We start from the raw sequence: 19,065 nt of genomic DNA, 5'->3' as shown, positions 1-19,065 counted from the left end.
ACATATAAAACCATCTCAAAAATAACTTACTCTTTTTTCTTCCTTTTGAATATTGTCAATTATCACCCCTTTGTGGCGCATGGGGACTGTCAGGTATGCTTTAGCAATTTCAAATTTGCCACATATGGCATGGGTTAAATTTATTCGTATTTAATGTATTGAGGAATCAAATTTGTAGGTGATAATAAATGGATGATCAAATTTGTTTTAGTGGCAAATTTTAAAGACTAATGGATTTAATTATCACATGATAATTTAATATTAAAGGCTTAATAACATTTAAGCGCCCTAATGCCAACCAAAATTGCCAGTTAGACAGAAATATCAACCAAAGAAATGACGAATGAAGGCCGAACAAATAATAGGGTCCCATAAACCTGAGATGAAAACTTCGTAACATTGTTTTAAAACAGACATTGAGACGAATCAAAAGGATATAAGACAAGTTTATTAATTGGTCATCACCAGTTCTTCCACTTTCACTGCATGATAAACATATATCTTAAGTCATTCCTAACTCCAAAAAGACAGATTCGCAAGTTTACCTGGGCAGATGAATCTAAACTCGGAAGCGAGAAAAAGTTCTACACACTTGCAATTACTTGTTCAGATCATGAAGGTTCAGCAGCAACTCATCAGAGTTCAAGTATACCCTATTGGTTGAAGATGCTAGGGTATGTGAAATTTCTTTAGATGCTTCAATTCTTCTAAGCGTTATAAATGCCGGATTGTTGGCAATGGCTTGACCAATCAGCTGGGCACTTGCAGCCTCTCCCTGGTAATTACGTGAGAAAAGTTTGCGATATTTAAGTTGAATTTTACTGGTTCAGGCAGAAAATAGTGACAAACAACTACAAATATTGTTCAAGGAACTGGTTAGCTTGAAATCACGGGATACCATAATGTCATCGAACAAGCAGCAAACGGAACAGATGTGAGTTGTTGTTGTTGTTGTTGTTGTGTGTGCGTGTGTGTTTTTTTTTTTCAGTTTCCTGGAAATGTGATTTTACTGATGAAAGAATTAAAGTCTAATATAAACGAGCAAGGGTCCATAAACTAATATGCGTGGTATAGTTTTTACCTGTGCTCGAATGATAGCACTTCGTTTGTCCTGCTCAGCCTTATCAACAACAAACTTGGCCCTCTCAGCCTCTTGTGCAGCTACTTGTTTGGCTTCAATTGCAGCAGTGAATTCCTTTCCAAAGGTTAGGCTAGTAATGGACACATCATCCAATGCCATGTTGAAGTTGGCTGCTCTTTCAGTCAATATTTTTCGTATTTCTCTACTAACATTCTGCGTAACATAAAATTACTCCCAAATTCTCATTCCATTTATTTCAGAAATTACAAATCATAGCACAAGTTCAATCCCGCGTCATGCAAAGTATGATTGGAAAGCGCACTAAACTTCTCAAATACTTCATACAAGTCCAACTTTAGCCACAGCACTTACATCAGATCCCAGTCAGAGTCTCTCTACATAAAAATGCATACAGTTTGCTTCACTCCATATGCTACAACAAATGTCTTGTGAATGAGTTCATAAATCATTAACATATTTAAATTGCAACTAGATTTCTTAAGAAATTTGCAAGTACTTAAAATATTCAAATTCCCACATAGAGGATGCATAATGTTCAAACAACCGTTCATATACATAAAACCAACAACCATATAATGCATCCTTTCCCAATTCAAAAGGCAAAGAAAAACATTTATCATTGGCCTAGCCACATACCTCTCTCTGGGTGATAAGCTGGCTAGCATTGTATTGGGCAACTACAGTTTTGAGAGTCTCATGGATAATTGAAGGCAGGACCCTCTCATTATAGTTCTCACCAAGGGTTCGATAAATGGTGGGTAACTGGTCCGGCAAAGGACGAGTGAGAACCCGAAGACCAATTTTTACCTGCAATAATAATTAGATGCCCCTGTTAATTAAGAAAAGGTACATTGTGATCCTAATTAATGGCGCAAAAAGAACTCTTTTGAAAGATTTCAGAACAAATTCTGTAAGGTATGTCTATCAATTATAACACTTCAGCTGAAATGACAAACATACTAAAAATTAGGGTAAAAAATAAGTGGAAGATCGACAATAAGAAACAAGGAATGTGGAAACATAATGGTTTAGATAATAGTCAGAGTTAATGTTTTCATAACCGAACAGGTGATCGAACCGCTATACCTTAAAAAAACGGTTCAATTTGTCGGACCGGGCCAACCGGCTGGTCGGACCGAAAAACTGTTATATCATATAAAATAATAATATAATATAATAAATAATATATTTTAAATTCTAAAGATCTTAAATCTATATATAAATAATAATAATAAATTTTTTTTACCAAATTTTAAAATATAAACAACATAAATATAATCAACTATAATTATATCTATATTTTTTTACACAAAAATTTAAATCAAAATAAGCTCTAATACTAGCAAAATGTTATTTTTAACAAAGTTCAAAATACAAATAACCATATATATAGTAAAATAAAATTTAAAATATAAGAAATAATTTTTTTAAAACAATATTATAAAATAATCAAATTTAAAAAAATTAAAAAAGGAGGGAACTGATCGGACCAGTTTTTAACCAATTCACCGATCAGTCAGACCGGTTCTTGACTAGCTTTTACCATTTCTGACATGTTTGACCAAAAAAACGATTATCAGACTTGGTCCGGTCTGGTTTTAAAACACTAGTCAGAGGTAATAAAACAAAAAAAAGAAAGAAGAAGAATAAGAGGAATATCGATATTTAAGAAACCCACGGAATATGAAACATAATGATATAGATAATAGTCAGAGGTAATAAAACGAAGAAAAAAGGATGAAGAAAATAGCAAAAAATAAAAATTGAATTAATTTACTTAGGCCATTACTACTGTTTAACTTCAGAAAAAAGAGCTTGCACACAGCAAAAGTACGGATATTGCAGGCTTTGCAACCTACTCTGAAAATGCTGATTGCACAGATTTCTTTCCATCAATGAGGGTCATAATTATGTTGTGATTTGTTTAATATGTGTGTATGTGTGGAGGGAGAGGGAGAGGGAGAGGTTCACCATCTGAAGGTCACGACTGCCTGAAGTGCTCTCCACTAGATGTGGTCGTGCTCGAACATCATATATGGTTGGCCTTTCAAACCATGGGATTATCAAGTGTGTCCCTTCTGGATACACCTGTTATTTGAGATAAAAATGACTAATACATCATCATTTCATGCAACATACATGAAAGAATGCATATTTGAGCTTTGGTAACCGCAATAGGTAAAATCACAGATGCTCTGAGTCATTCAACAGTGGTACAATAATATAAACTAGAACATATAACTAATTTTAGGGATTTTTTTAGCAGTGGAATTAAATAATATCTTTCTAATCCTAATTTATGCATGACATTAACATGTTGAAAATTGAGATCCCAGTTGCAAACATTAGCTTTTATAAGTTTATTCAAAGTGTTTTAACAATTCATCTTGGTAAATATTCAGAAAAAATCATGGTAACTGCATCACAACACGACCAACAGATACTCATCACACTTAATGACGCAGTCCATTATGACCCAACTCAGCAAATAAATTACAACACACTTCCATTTTATTCACTGATTGATAAGCTAATAAAATGTGCATAATATATGTAGCCAAAGTAGATAAACTTAACAAATTATGAAATCTCCAGAAAACAAGAAACACCAAGAGATAGAATGTATAACGGTCAGTCAGCCATTGAATAATCACCTGTTATACGTAGAAATCCCAAGAAACAGTACCTTTAGTTCCATTGAAAAGAATGGACATGCAATTTAAACTAAGTTTTTGTCTTAATATAGAATACAGACGATTATTGTCTAAAAATGCTTCTTACACAAAACTTGTCCATTTCAACATGGTTCCGAGCTCATGGATTGACAGCAGATAAATGTAACACACTGAATGGTAGCTAGAAAAAGAATGTCTACAATGGACCTCATCCCTTTTAAACCAATCAAAAGAGAAATCAGAAATTTAGTAGCCTGGTGAACATTAAAGGCATTCTTCTATCATAAATTAGTTGATAAACATTTTAATCACCAATCTCATGGCAGGACACGCAAGCTGTAAACACCCTAGTTAAGCATGTATCATCCCGGAGAACGCACAAGAACATTCTCAACCCTAGTAGCTTTTATAAATTGTGATGTCCTACAGCAATATCGAGAAGTAAACTGCGTAAAATGTCAATTCTTTTTTATATGCGAGCATCGGATTCTCATAAAATTTAGTAATGAAATTTAAAGTTCTTTCAATAGGCGAGAAGCAGTTGTCACCAGTTTGATCTGTCCAACTACACGTGATGGACTTGAATTGGATTAATGAATGAAGTCTAACTCAAATTTTTCCGTGCAGGCATCAAGTCAGCATTAGATGCAAGCTTGAAGCAGCAAAGGAGAAAGATTGGGTGATGGTTAGCTAGACAGAGGCAAATTCAAGATCACAACCATAACTGCTATGCCCATTTCTACAGTGCCACAAATACACCCTGCCCCACCCGCAAACAAGCTCAAGATAGTGCACAAATCATAATTCAACAGAGCAAAAACCTTTACCCAATAGCCCTCGGCCCACATGTTTGGTTTCTATGGCTAAAATTTTTAAAAATTGTAAAATAATTACTGAAATATACATTTAGGCAAACCACTATTCCAAACGGAAATTCAATCTGCGAAAATTAGGCACATTATTCCACAAATTTACTGAAATGTCATGTCAATCCCAAAGATTCAAGGGCAAACCTTCTCTTTGACCCCAATGATACGGTTGAAAACAATGGCTCGGTGACCTCCATCAACATTGTAGAGACTGTTTGCCACTCCATAGACGCCAATCCCCGCAACAACTCCAAGTTTGATCAAGGCAGAGATAGCACCTCCTCCAGGCATCTTTGGAACCTTAACGTTGCTAAAATTCATCTTCTGAACCCTGAATTATTTCACGAACAGATCCCTCAGCGAATAAACAACGTATGATACTCATAAATAGAGATCGATCAATCAGCAAAATGGAGAAAAACCAAAAAAATATATAATATAAACAATTCAGCCATAAGAATACTCTATTTCCCACACCCCCATCCCAAAACATATCTCCCTTAAAAGGAGAAAACAAAACCAAAAAAGTTTGGAAAAAGAAAGAAAGCACAATCGATTTGAATTTAAAAACGCAGTGAATAAGCAGGTTGAACATAGAGCGTAGAGAGAGGAATCGAGACACGAATCTGCTTACCTCGACAGATAAAATGGAGAAAAGGATGACCAACAATCGAGAAAACAAAAACGAAGAAAGGCGAGAAGGGTTTGTAACTTGTAAGAGAGAACTTGAGGAAGGGGTTAAGGTTTAGGCCACGGGTTTTGCCATATTTTGGGTTTTGGTGTTTTGCGCTGTGTTGAATTTAAAATTTTCATTTAAGTACCAAATGGATAAAAAAATCCGGGTGAGCAAAATATAGGTTGAATCGAAATAATCGATTGGTTAAACCAATATAGATTTATTTATGTTAAAAAAATTATAAAGCTTTGGGCTTGACTTTTAAAAACCAACCTTTTCTCAAGTTTCATTTCAGCTTTGGGCTTGACTTTTAAAAACCAACCTTTTCTCAAGTTTCATTTCACCTTTAAGTAGGTTTATTGTGAGACGATCTCACGAATATTTATCTATGAGACGGATCAATCTTACCGATATTCACAATAAAGTAATACTCTTAGCATAAAAAATAATATTTTTTCATTGATGACCCAAATAAGATATCTGTCTCACAAAATACGACCTGTGAGACCGTCTCTGTGGGGACCCGGACGCTAATCAAGTTCGTAATCGTCATTGGGATAATTTAATCAATTATACTAAATAGGGTCTAATTTTTTTTTTAAATGCGGAACGTAATGGAAATCATACTCATACTATTATACATATCAGTATAAAATAAGGTACAAGTCCTGTACAACATATAATCAATATAGACTAAGGTTCAACAACTAGCTATCAAGTGTTCAAACCCTATCTACAGCAACATCAAAGTTTGTGGTCTCCACTCTAATCATGATCTCTCGTCATCTCCTCGACCCTGATCCTGTCCCACCTGTTGTCATGCATACATACAAACACGACAACAGCCGGATAATTCCGGTGAGAATATAATCCCAGTATAAATCAATGAATATGCAATCATATAATCAATATAAAGCATGAAACAGATATCAGATATATACATCAAAGTCTGAAACATAATTAATATCAAACTATCAATTATCCTCGTGACTCCACAACTCAGACTAGACTCAATCCTAGTCTAGGGATCCCGGTTTCCAGATGTTGGTATTCCTATATCGACCAACAGTAATAGAATAAACTCTTATTCTATCCACGTCGATATAACCAAACATCCAGTGTCTTGACCTATCCGTCACAGACTGTGGCCCTATCGCCAATACACTATCTTGTGACATCGTGCAATGTGCCCGTGGCGATCCCACCACTATCAGGCACTTCTGCCACAAGATCACTCGTCTAATATTCGTCTAATACATGCTTCCTATAAATCCATAGAACAGCATATAAAATCAAATCAATGCATATAACAACAATAAGTATGTGATTTAGGGAAACTCAAGTATATCCTACTTGAGTCGATCTCCCAATATCACATTGACTTATACTTTTCGTTCGTAGTCTCGGTCTGAAGCAATATCAGTTTTGAATTCAAGACTGTCTCTATAAATCTGAAACGACATATCGAGAATAATAATATCAATATTCCATTCTCAATTCAACACTGAATCTGATTAATCTGAACTAATTCAAATCAACGGCATAACGGCACAATCTCAGTATCCCCGTTAATACCATATCAACAGACATCAATTACAAATCATAACTCATATCCGATACAATTTGTGATTCATTCATAATCCAAATCTGTCCGATTTCAGATCCATATAATCAGAAATTCATAACAATCCCATAATCAGTCTCTTTTTCAATCTGACTTCGATTCTACGATGTCTAACATGTCCAGAACATCATATATGAATTACATCAAATTCCTACAACATCATATTTTCAAATGATACCAGAAATCAGTAAAACTTACGTCCGGTTGTAGCTGTCGATACGAGGATCACATAACTGTATCCGGATTCAATTTCTGATATACGGTTGTAACAAAATCACAAATCTAAGATCACAAGAATTTGAGGAAATCTTCTCTAGAATCTCGGTTGTTGCTCTGAATTCGTGAATTGCAATTTACAAGTTTATATATCACATGCATGTCCAAGGGCAAGACAAGTGTCCTCAAACCCAATAATTGCACTTTAGTCCCTCAACTTTTCACTATTTGCAAATCGGATCCCGCTCAATCTTTTAATTCAATTTCAATCCTATGGAATTGTAAAACCATGGAATATGACTCAACATTCCAAAATTCATCAATTAAATAATCTTGGATTAAAATGATAAAATCTCAGGCCTTACAATTCTCCCCCTCTGAGACATGATTTCGTCCTCGAAATCTCAAGCAATCATATCACAGGCAATCAAATCAGAAATAACAGAAACTGAAATAAATACTCACATTAGAGAAATAAGTCTGGGAATTCCTGTCTCATGTCTGATTCAGTCTCCCAAGTAGCTTCTTCAGTGCCATGACGACTCCACTGAACTTTTACAAGTGGAATAGTCTTTGTTCTGAGCTTCTTTCCTTTTCGATCAATAATCTGAACTAGTTTCTCAACATAGCTCAGTGTCTCATCAAGCTCGACCTCGTCTGGCTGAATAACATGGGAATCGTCAGGGAGATACTTCCGCAACATCGATACATGAAAGACATCATGTATCCCAGATAGAGAAGGCGGTAATGCGAGTCGATAGGCACGATCTCCTATCTTCTCGAGAATCTCATACGGCCCTACATAACGTGGAGACAGCTTCCCTCTCTTGCCAAATCTGACAACTCCTCTGAAAGGTGAAATCTTCAGAAATACTCGGTCTCCAGCCTCAAATACCAACGGTCTTCGTCGAACATTGACATATTTGGCCTGTCTATCCTGCGCTGTCCTCATTCTTTTCTGAATCAGTTTTACCTTCTCTGTCATCTCTCTGATCATATCAGGTCCAATCTCAGGAACCTCAGAGATATCATCCCAATAAAGAGGGGATCGGCACTTCTTTCCGTACAACGCTTCAAAAGGTGTCATCTCAATACTCGTCTGATAGCTATTATTGTACGAAAATTCACAGAGAGGCAATGCATCCTGCCAACTAGTGCTAAAATCAAGCACTACAGCTCTCAGCATATCTCCTAATGTCTGAATCGTCCGTTCTGACTGTCCGTCAGTCTGTGGATGATATGCGGTACTCAGATGTAACTTCGTACCGAGAGCTTGCTGCAGTCTCTGCCAGAAGTGCGAAGTAAACCGAGGATCACGGTCTGAAACAATCGACTTCGGCACTCCGTGCAATCTAACAACTTCTTTGACATAAATCTCAGCCATTTGATCATAGCGGTACGTCATCTTGTATGGAATAAAGCATGCCGATTTGGTCAGTCTATCAATCACCACCCAAATCGCATCAGAACCTTTGGAGGAACGCGGTAACTGCGTCACAAAATCCATGGAAATGTGATTACATTTCCATTCAGAATAGACAAACTCTGTAACAGTCCTCCGGGTTTCTTTCTTTCCGCTTTCACCTGTTGGCAATTCAGATATCTGGAAACAAATTCTGCAATGTCAGTCTTCATCTGTTTCCACCAAAACTGTCCTTTCAGATCGTTATACATTTTTCTGCCACCAGGATGAATGCTAAATCGACTGTTATGCGCTTCTGTCAATATCTGCTGTCTCAACTCTGAAACATTCGGCACAACAAGACGATTATTCACATACATTACATCATCATGTACCTGAAACTCTGATCGATGACCTGATCTGACCATCTCAATCGATTTCTGTACTTTCTGATCAACTTTCTGAGCTGCTTTAATCCTCAAAATCAGCTCTGGTTCAGCTTGCACAGTATATAATCTCATCGGTTTACAATCTGTCTCAAATACCAATCCAGACAAACAGCAATCCTCTATCAAATGTGAAACACCAATAGTCGACAAGGACAAAGAACATACCTTTCGACTCAGTGCATCAGCCGCTGCATTGGACTTTCCAGGATAGTATTTGATTTCACAATCAAAATCCTTCAGCAAATCAAGCCATCTCCTCTGTCTCATATTCAACTCTGACTGTGAAAACAGATATTTCAAGCTTTTGTGATCAGAATATATCTCAAATTTATCACCGTAGAGGTAGTGTCGCCATATCTTCAAGGCAAACACGATAGCAGTCCAATTCAAGATCATGAATCGGGTATCGAGTCTCATGTGGCTTCAACTGTCTCGAAGCATAAGCAATCACATGCCCTCGCTGCATCAGAATACAACCCAAACCTCTGTGAGAAGCATCACAATAAACAACAAATCCACCAGTACCTGAGGGGAATAGTCAATATCGGTGCACTGGTCAATCTCTTCTTCAACTCCAGAAAACTGGACTCACAGTCTTCTGACCAAACAAATGGAGCATTCTTCTGAGTCAACTGAGTAATCGGTTTAGCAATGCTCGAGAAATCTTTAATAAATCGACGATAATATCCTGCCAAACCCATAAAACTGCGAATCTCTGGCACTGATGTCGGTCTCGGCCAAGAAATCACAGTCTCAACCTTGCTGGGATCAACTTATATACCATCTCCGGATATGATATGACCCAGAAATACTACATGTCTCAACCAGAACTCACATTTTGACAGTTTAGCATACAATTTCTCAGTTCTCAGAATTTTCAACACAGTTCTCAAATGTTCTGCATGCTCAATCATATTCTTTGAATAAATCAACATATCATCAATGAATATGATAACAAACTCATCAAGATATCTTTGAAAGACACGGTTCATCAACCCCATAAATACAGCCGGTGCATTCGTCAAACCAAATGGCATGACAATAAATTCATAAGTGTCCATACCTGGTTCTGAATGCTGTCTTCGAGATATCAGAATCCCTGACTCTCAGATGATGATATCCAGATCTCATATCGATCTTGGAATAAATAGAAGAACCCTGCAACTGGTCAAACAAGTAATCTATACGAGGCAATGGATATTTATTCTTTACCGTTGCTTTGTTCAGTTGCCGGTAATCAATGCAGAGTCTCATTGAACCGTCTTTCTTCCTCACAAACAACACGGGAGCACCCCAAGGAGATACATTCGGTCGGATGTATCCCTTGGCCAATAAATCCTCCAACTGATCATTCAACTCTTTCAGTTCAATCGGTGCCATCCTGTACGGAGCTCTAGAAATCGGAACTGTACCTGGCATCAACTCAATGCTGAAGTCTATCTCTCGAATCGGAGGCAATCCAGGAATCTCGTCTGGGAAGACATCAGCAAACTCACACACCACTGGCAAGTCCGCCAATGATGGACTCGACTTCAGTAAATCAACTGAATATACGAGGAATCCTTCCGCTCCTTTTCCGCAATAATCGAGTCATAGATAATACGGATATCAAAGGAATTCTGGCTCGAGAACCCTTACCGTAAAATTTCCACTCCTCAGCCATCTCAGGTCTGAATCTCACAATCTTGTGGAAACAATCAACTGTAGCTCTGTACTTGGTCAACATATCAATTCCGATAATACAGTCAAAATCAGACAACCCAAGCACAATACAGTCTAACTCAACCTCATGCCCGTCATATCGTAGTATACAAGATCTAACAGAAGTCACTGATACAAGATCTTTTCCCAACGGAGAATAAACAGATACTACAGTAGACAATGACTCAATAGGCAATGAATGCATCAAAGCAAATCTCTCAGAAATAAATGTATGTGATGCACCAGTATCAATCAATACATAAGCAGGGTAACCAGAAATAGAACAGTTACCTGCAACGACATCATCAGGTGCATCCTGTGCCTGCCCCTCAGTCAAAGCAAAAACTCTGGCCTGCTGTCTCGGAGGCTGGCTTACTATCTGGCTTCCTCCTGGCCTCTGCTGTGACTAGGTAGACGGTGCTGGTTGGAAAGAATGGACAGCAGATGGTCGTCTCCCGATCTGAGCCACTGATCCAGATGACTTTGCTGCCTGGGATCCCTGTGCACCTCTCTGGGGACATACTCGGGCAAAATGTCCCTGCTGTCGACATATACGACAAGAGCCAAACACTTATCGGCACTGCTCTGTGGAATGCTTCTCTCCACAAGTGCTGCAATATGGTCCTGTATAACTTTGGCTCTGACCAGTCTGTCTCGAGCCACTGGAACTGGAAGAACTGTCGCCAGACTTCTTAAACTGTCTTCCTCTGGCTTTCAGATAGTCCTTCTTTCCACCACTGCTGCTGGCACTCTCAAATCTGGGAGGGGGTTGCTGTGGTATCGGTGCTGGGACAACATACGAAGCTCCTCTCTGCCTAATCAGGCCGGCTTCTGCTCCCTTTGATCTGTTCAGGGCGTCAGCAAAGTTGTTTGGTCGCCCGGTGTTCACCAAGGTAAATATTTCAGGATTCAGGCCATTGATGAACTGATCAGCCACCGCTTCTTCATTCTCGGCCACATGTGGAGCAAATCTCAGTAATGTAGAGAATTTGGACACATACTCCTCAATATTCAGCTGTCCCTGTCTCAAATTCGCAAACTCGGCCACCTTGTCCTTCCTGTATGAAACTGGAAAGAACTGCTGATAAAATTCGGCCTTAAACACATTCCAGGTAATAGTCGTACCTCTATGCTCCAATGCCTTCTTCGTTGTAATCCACCAGTTCTTTGCAACGTCATGCAACTAGTGCCCTATCAGTTTCACTCTTCGCTCATCTGTATAGTCCAATGAGTCAAACATCATCTCTACGTCATCTAGCAAACTCTCACAATTCACTGCAGTCTCAGTACCCTTCAAAGTCAGTGGATGGAATGACTGAAATCTCTTCAGAAGTGTTTCCATCGGAGTTGCTGTGACATCCATCGGAGGATTTGAAGTACTACCCTGTTCTGGTATTCTTCTGGGAGGCATATCTGATTATCAAAAAGATTAGTAATCCCAAACAATAATTTTGTTTCAGTCCTCCTCCGATCATCTTACTGCTGATTCAAAACTCATTAATACACATTACCATATCAATTCAGATAAATCAAGTAACATGTATTAAAGCAGTAACGCATGCTAGCATATCAAAAGCAAGGAAAGATAACTCAATCTACCCCGCTCACTAGCTTCTATCTCAATCTGAAGGATCTATCAGCTCTGATACCACCTGTTGTGGGGACCCGGACGCTAATCAAGTTCGTAATCGTCATTGGGATAATTTAATCAATTATACTAAATAGGATCTAAATTTTTTTTTTAAATGCGGAACGTAATGGAAATCATACTCATACTATTATACATATCAGTATAAAATAAGGTACAAGTCCTGTACAACATATAATCAATATAGACTAAGGTTCAACAACTAGCTATCAAGTGTTCAAACCCTATCTACAACAACATCAAAGTCTGTGGTCTCCACTCTAATCATGATCTCTCGTCATCTCCTCGACCCTGATCCTGTCCCACCTGTTGTCATGCATACATACAAACACGACAACAGCCGGATAATTCCGGTGAGAATATAATCCCAGTATAAATCAATGAATATGCAATCATATAATCAATATAAAGCATGAAACAGATATCAGATATATACATCAAAGTCTGAAACATAATTAATATCAAACTATCAATTATCCTCGTGACTCCACAACTCAGACTAGACTCAATCCTAGTCTAGGGATCCCGATTTCCAGATGTTGGTATTCCTATATCGACCAACAGTAATAGAATAAACTCTTATTCTATCCACGTCGATATAACCAAACATCCAGTGTCTTGACCTATCCGTCACAGACTGTGGCTCCTATCGCCAATACACTATCTTGTGACATCGTGCAATGTGCCCGTGGCGATCCCACCACTATCAGGCACTTCTGCCACAAGATCACTCGTCTAATATTCGTCTAATACATGCTTCCTATAAATCCATAGAACAGCATATAAAATCAAATCAATGCATATAACAACAATAAGTATGTGATTTAGGGAAACTCAAGTATATCCTACTTGAGTCGATCTCCCAATATCACATTGACTTATACCTTTCGTTCGTAGTCTCGGTCTGAAGCAATATCAGTTTTGAATTCAAGACTGTCTCTGTAAATCTGAAACGACATATCGAGAATAATAATATCAATATTCCATTCTCAATTCAACACTGAATCTGATTAATCTGAACTAATTCAAATCAACGGCATAACGGCACAATCTCAGTATCCTCGTTAATACCATATCAACAGACATCAATTACAAATCATAACTCATATCCTATACAATCTGTGATTCATTCATAATCCAAATCTGTCCGATTTCAGATCCATATAATCAGAAATTCATAACAATCTCATAATCAGTCTGTTTTTCAATCTGACTTCGATTCTACGATGTATAACATGTCCAGAACATCATATATGAATTACATCAAATTCCTACAACATCATATTTTCAAATGATACCAGAAATCAGTAAAACTTACGTCCGGTTGTAGCTGTCGATACGAGGATCACATAACTGTATCCGGATTCAATTTCTGATATACGGTTGTAACAAAATCACAAATCTAAGATCACAAGAATTTGAGGAAACCTTCTCTGGAATCTCGGTTGTTGCTCTGAATTCGTGAATTGCAATTTACAAGTTTATATATCACATGCATGTCCAAGGGCAAGACAAGTGTCCTCAAACCCAATAATTGCACTTTAGTTCCTCAACTTTTCACTATTTGCAAATCGGCCCCCGCTCAATCTTTTAATTCAATTTCAATCCTATGGAATTGTAAAACCATGGAATATGACTCAACATTCCAAAATTCATCAATTAAATAATCTCGGATTAAAATGATAAAATCTCAGGCCTTGCAGTCTCACACAAGTTCTTGCCTTCAAATTTTTAAATAACATATTTTTTATCGATTAGGTTTCAATGGCTAAACTCAATCAGTTCGAACAATAAAAAAAGATTTTGTTTCTTGGGTTTGTTAATTTCGATTCAGTCGGTTCGATTATAACAAATTTCACACCCTTATAAAAAATAGTGGTTCATTTAGATGGTACATGCAAAAGACATTTGGTAAAAACTTGTGTGAGACGATCTCACTGGTCGTATTTTGTGAGATGGATATCTTATTTGGGTCATTCATGAAAAAATATTAGTTTTTATGTTAAGAATATTACTTTTTATTGTGAATATCGGTAGGGTTAACCAATCTCACAGATAAAGATTCATGAGAACGTCTTACAATAGACTTCCTCTAGGATTAAACTAACCCTTGCCATTAATTCCCCAAACACTAGTAAATTGATAAAATTAAAACTTTGCCCGAAAAACTTGCCTCCTTAAATATGTATCGTAGGGATGAAAAAACAAAATAAAACAAGGAATTTTTAGAAAAATTAAATTAATTTCTACACTCCCATATGTGTGTTGCAATAATCTTAAATACATCAATCATTTGGTGAAAGATTCATGGAAAACAATTGTATGCTATTAAATGATTCCATTGAAATATAATAATGGGAAATTTTTTTATGTTAATGTATGAATAACAATTTGTTTATGTAGAAAATTATTTGGAAAAGAGAATTTGGAATTTGACAAAATTAATTAGTTAGTATTATTAAAATCTTTATAATGTAGTATATAATATGTAATAATATAAATGTATATGATATATTTAAATATATAACTAAAACGTAACACAATAAATTTACATCAAGGATTTTATATATAAGTTGGTGGCTTTGATTTACTAAAATCAAATTGGTGGTTGAAAAGCAATTAATATTAAAAAATTTAAAAAATTGGTAGAGATAAGAACACCACATGCAAGACATTTGTCAGCATGTGCTTTCTATACTCTTACCCATAGTTACCATAGAGTAATGTGCCAACACTCGTCTCAAGTAGGGGCCAAGCCAGGAATATTAAGTTACTCGGGTTAGAATTTTAAACTCTAACATTCTTTAATATTTTAAATTGATATACTCGAACTAATATCAAATTTATTCAAAATTATACAAAAATTTACATTAAATTTTTTTTAAAAAAAATTTGGACCATTTAGCCCGGGACTCTCAACTACTCTAGATATCGAACAAAATATTTTAAATTAAAAATAAAAAAAATAAGCAAATGGAACATTTATTTAATTAATTAATTAGAAATAAAAGGCATGAACGAAGAAAATCATAAATAAAGTATTTAAAGTAGTCCCAATGCAGGTACAAATTAAATCAATGCAAGAACTTCAATTAATTACACCAAACCCTCGAACATTAAAGAAAAAAGAGAAAAAAAAGGTTCAAATTTTAATAACCAAAACAAATGCCATGCCAAGAGTTTCATCAGCTTATATCAGTATCCACATGGACAAGAACCAAATCCCAGAAGCTAAACCCAATCCAAATCCCATCTTCCCTGCACCACTACCATTATCAGCTGGTGTAGCTGGCGCTGCAGAAGAAGTACCATTTCCGGCGGCACCACCGCCTGTCTTTGGCGCTGGAGAAGCAGCCGGAGGATTGGGTTCAGTAAACTCTACGGGCAGTAAAACCTTGTCCACTTGGTAAACCGCCAAAGGACAGTCTTTTCTCACCGTATTGTATATCTGAACTTCGACGATCCCCGTGGACACGTTCAACTGATTGGCTTGGCCGGTGAAGTTGAGCCCGAAAGGACGGTTGTCCTGCCCGGTGGCCAGGGTCCTCACAGGGTTGCTGATTGTTTGTAAGTTCTGCAAAGTGTAGCACTTTGGAAGAATATGGTAGAGCACGAGCTGCACCTGTTGTCGATCGCTAAGGTTGTTTAAGGTTCCTGTGGGGAGGTTTTGGAATGCGTTGTCCGTGGGGGCGAAGACGGTCATCCCCTCTTTGGAATTGTTTACTTGGTTGTTGATTTGGTTGCCCGCCGAAGTTTCGTTCAAGAGGCGAGCAAAGATGTCGTATTGGCCAGCCTTTTTGAGGATCGCGAAGATGTCGATCGGCTCCGGGGCGGTGGGGGCTGGGGCAGACTGAGCGTAGGCGGCAGGGATGAAAAGGAGGGAGGCTAGGAGCGTAGTGAGAGAGAGGGCGAGGAGAGAGGAAGCCGACGGAGCCGCCATTGTGGTGGTAATGGCTAGCTGTGACTCGGGAGGGGAGATAATGCGGTATTGGGGTGGATGGGATATGGGGTATATATGGGATAAAGATGCAGCTGATATCCGGATCCTCGTGATAATTTAATGTTTTAACTAACGTATTCAAGTCAAATAGTTGGTAACCTATATATATATATATATATATATATATATTGAGGTGGGTCAAATTAGGGGTTTAAAAAATAATATAATTTTAAAAAGCATGTAATAAAATATTGTAAATCTGAAAGTGTCGTGAAAATATAACCATCCGTAAAATAAAAGTCTGGATTCAATTTTTTTTAAAAAAGTAAATAATATCACTTATTCATTACAGTCGGTCACAGTCCTCCTGCCTATAAAAAAAATAAATAATATCATTATAAAAAATACATTATAAAACAATATTAATTTAATAATAATAAAATAATTAACTCCTGACAATTCTCGATAACAAAAAAATTATGAACACAACGTCGGATCGAGAAAAATTATAGCTAACAAAAAAAGTCATGGAGCGAAGAAAAATATAAATTGTTGTGCATGAGAAATGCTGAAAATTTGCGCAGAAGGAATGTCGAAGACTTGGTGCAATTTATAGGCGAGAGGATCTGTCACAGATTCATTGAGTCTGTGGCGGATTCATTGAGTCCGTGGCAGGTTGCCACAAATTCTGAATCTGTGACAGGCTGCCACGGATTCAATGAATCCGTGATATTATTTATTTTTTTAAAAAAAAATTGAATACAGACTTTTATTTTACAGATTGTTATATTTTCACAACACTTTCAAATTTGCAATATTTTATTACATACTTTTTAAAATTAAATTATTTTTTCAAAAAAACCCACAAATTGGTTTCTTGGTATTCGTTAAAAAATTTAATTTATGTAACGAATTTTTTAAAGAAACTTACTAAATATAAGAAATGCAAACTTTGATTTCTAATTTTTTTAAGATGAGTAGTTACATATATAATTCTATATATATATATTATACACACACACATATATATATATATATATAATATAGTTTTGATACTTACTGTGCAAATATATTATGTACACTTATGTGAGCATTGATGAGGTGACATTTAAATATTGAACATAGAAAAATTATACATCTTATATATGTGAGTGTCACCTTATCGATGCTTATATAAATATACACGATGGAAGTGAATCATATCAAAACTAATATATAATCTATTAAATCAATAATTATATATATATATATATATATATATATATTATATTTGTTACAGTATGAGAGTTCATTTTTTAATAGTTTATACTTTTAAGGTGATTAAATATCGGTTTTAATTACAACTTTTTTAAATAATTAAAGAAACAGAAAATTATATATTTTATGTGATTAATTTATTAGAATATGTATTTTAGAATCTAGACTCTTTAGCTTCTTCTTCTTTTATCATTATTATTACAATGTAAAGAAAACACATTTTTTCATTAACAAAATAAAATACAAAAATTTCTCTCAAATTCCAACTAATTGTTTTATTAGCCGCGGGAATCTGATAATCGGAAACTAACTGTGTTCCAGCCAATAATCGAAAAAATAGTCGTTATCTACATTATTGGACAAGTAGCTGTTTGGGAATGTCATATAATTGCATGACACTCATGCATGTCTTGTATTTTAGCATATTCAACTTACACAATTTTCCTCCTTTCTCACTCTCCATAATATTTTTAAAAATATTTCCGTTGTGCCAGTTCAATCACACACACATATACATACAAACACATATATTATAATTTATATGTATATATATAATATTAATATTAAGAGTTCAGACGGTATTGTGATCTATATCTGTAAGATGAGTCAACTCGATTCATATTTATCATGGAAAAATAAGACTTTTGACATAAAAATTCAATATTTTTAATGAATTGGATCGAATCAAATTTATAAGATTTACATGCGAGACGACGTCACGAGTTTTTGTGATAGTTTTGTGATATATATTAGAGAGAGTAATTTTTGAAAGATACGTGGGAGGTTAGACTTTGCTGGAATGAGCTGGCTCAGATTTGAACTATATATGACAGGTCGCAGAATATTACTAATAATAATTTTAGCTAAGCAGAACATGCAAATGATGCAATGAATTAGCGGATAAATTATGCAAATTAATTACTTCACCTGTTTATTTTTTTATTTAAAAAAACAATATTGAAGATAATATATTTTGCAGTCAGCACAATTCACGTCGACTTACATCTTAACCACTCATGAAAATCTACTTTGACTACCAAGTAATATATTTAAACCACGAGTTATTATTATTATTATTATTATTATTATTATATAATGTCATTAAAAACGTCGTGTCTGTATCATTTCGATTCCCGTATGTCAAATGCGTTGGTATTTAATTATTGAATTTGGTTTGATAATTATTATCCAAGGGACAACAAGTTTAAAAAGATTCAAAATAATCTAACATATTAGTACACATGGAATATTATTTGTTGGGTGCAATAATTGTCACTACTTGGTAGAGCGATCGAACCGTGGTGCTTGAGCTGCTGTGCGGTTTAAAAGATTTGAGTTGCACCTTACTACCAGCTATAGCTTTTGGTAAAACGGCAAGCGCTCGGTCCTACAATTGGTATCAGAGCCAAGGTCACGGATTCGATTCCCATTGATTGCAAGGAGTGCAATTATTGGGAGGAAGATTGTTGGGTGAAATAATTGTCCTTGTTTGGTAGAGCGATCGAA

At 36.1% G+C, this 19,065-nt stretch overlaps 2 protein-coding genes across 3 annotated transcripts; both read right to left on the bottom strand.

Annotated features, from left to right (window-relative positions):
• Positions 1–337: 337 nt before the first annotated feature.
• On the bottom strand, positions 338–5,445 carry LOC142535670 (prohibitin-1, mitochondrial-like). 2 transcript variants are annotated; one of them, XM_075641831.1, is made up of 6 exons: positions 5,281–5,445; positions 4,791–4,977; positions 3,074–3,190; positions 1,739–1,909; positions 1,082–1,294; positions 338–775 (listed from the first exon to the last, which is right to left on the bottom strand). In XM_075641831.1, the coding sequence occupies exons 2-6, from the start codon at positions 4,965–4,967 to the stop codon at positions 599–601; spliced, it is 855 nt and encodes a 284-aa protein (XP_075497946.1). In that variant the 5' UTR covers positions 4,968–4,977; positions 5,281–5,445; the 3' UTR covers positions 338–598. The 2 variants fall into 2 exon arrangements, with proteins under 2 accessions (XP_075497946.1, XP_075497947.1); XM_075641832.1 differs by lacking the exon at positions 5,281–5,445 and having other exon boundaries at positions 4,791–4,996.
• Positions 5,446–15,376: 9,931 nt separating this feature from the next.
• Positions 15,377–16,431, bottom strand: LOC142535660 (fasciclin-like arabinogalactan protein 9). Its single transcript, XM_075641828.1, has one exon. The coding sequence runs from the start codon at positions 16,300–16,302 to the stop codon at positions 15,553–15,555; it is 750 nt and encodes a 249-aa protein (XP_075497943.1). The 5' UTR covers positions 16,303–16,431; the 3' UTR covers positions 15,377–15,552.
• Positions 16,432–19,065: the final 2,634 nt, after the last annotated feature.

The sequence above is a fragment of the Primulina tabacum genome, chromosome 2 (assembly GCF_025594145.1).
Source record: "Primulina tabacum isolate GXHZ01 chromosome 2, ASM2559414v2, whole genome shotgun sequence".
Classification (NCBI taxonomy): Eukaryota; Viridiplantae; Streptophyta; class Magnoliopsida; order Lamiales; family Gesneriaceae; genus Primulina; species Primulina tabacum.
This window is presented reverse-complemented; position numbering and strand designations above follow the sequence as displayed.

Bases quoted from the DNA above. Each gene is read 5' to 3' on its own strand.
- LOC142535670 (XM_075641831.1), bottom strand. From the start codon at position 4,967: ATGAATTTTAGCAACGTTAAGGTTCCAAAGATGCCTGGAGGAGGTGCT. The intron at 1,910-3,073 runs GTGAACCTCTCC...TTATTATTGCAG, and splicing joins GCAGTCGTGACCTTCAGATG to GTAAAAATTGGTCTTCGGGT. The intron at 776-1,081 runs GTAAAAACTATA...CGTAATTACCAG, and splicing joins GTGCTATCATTCGAGCACAG to GGAGAGGCTGCAAGTGCCCA.
- LOC142535660 (XM_075641828.1), bottom strand. From the start codon at position 16,302: ATGGCGGCTCCGTCGGCTTCCTCTCTCCTCGCCCTCTCTCTCACTACG.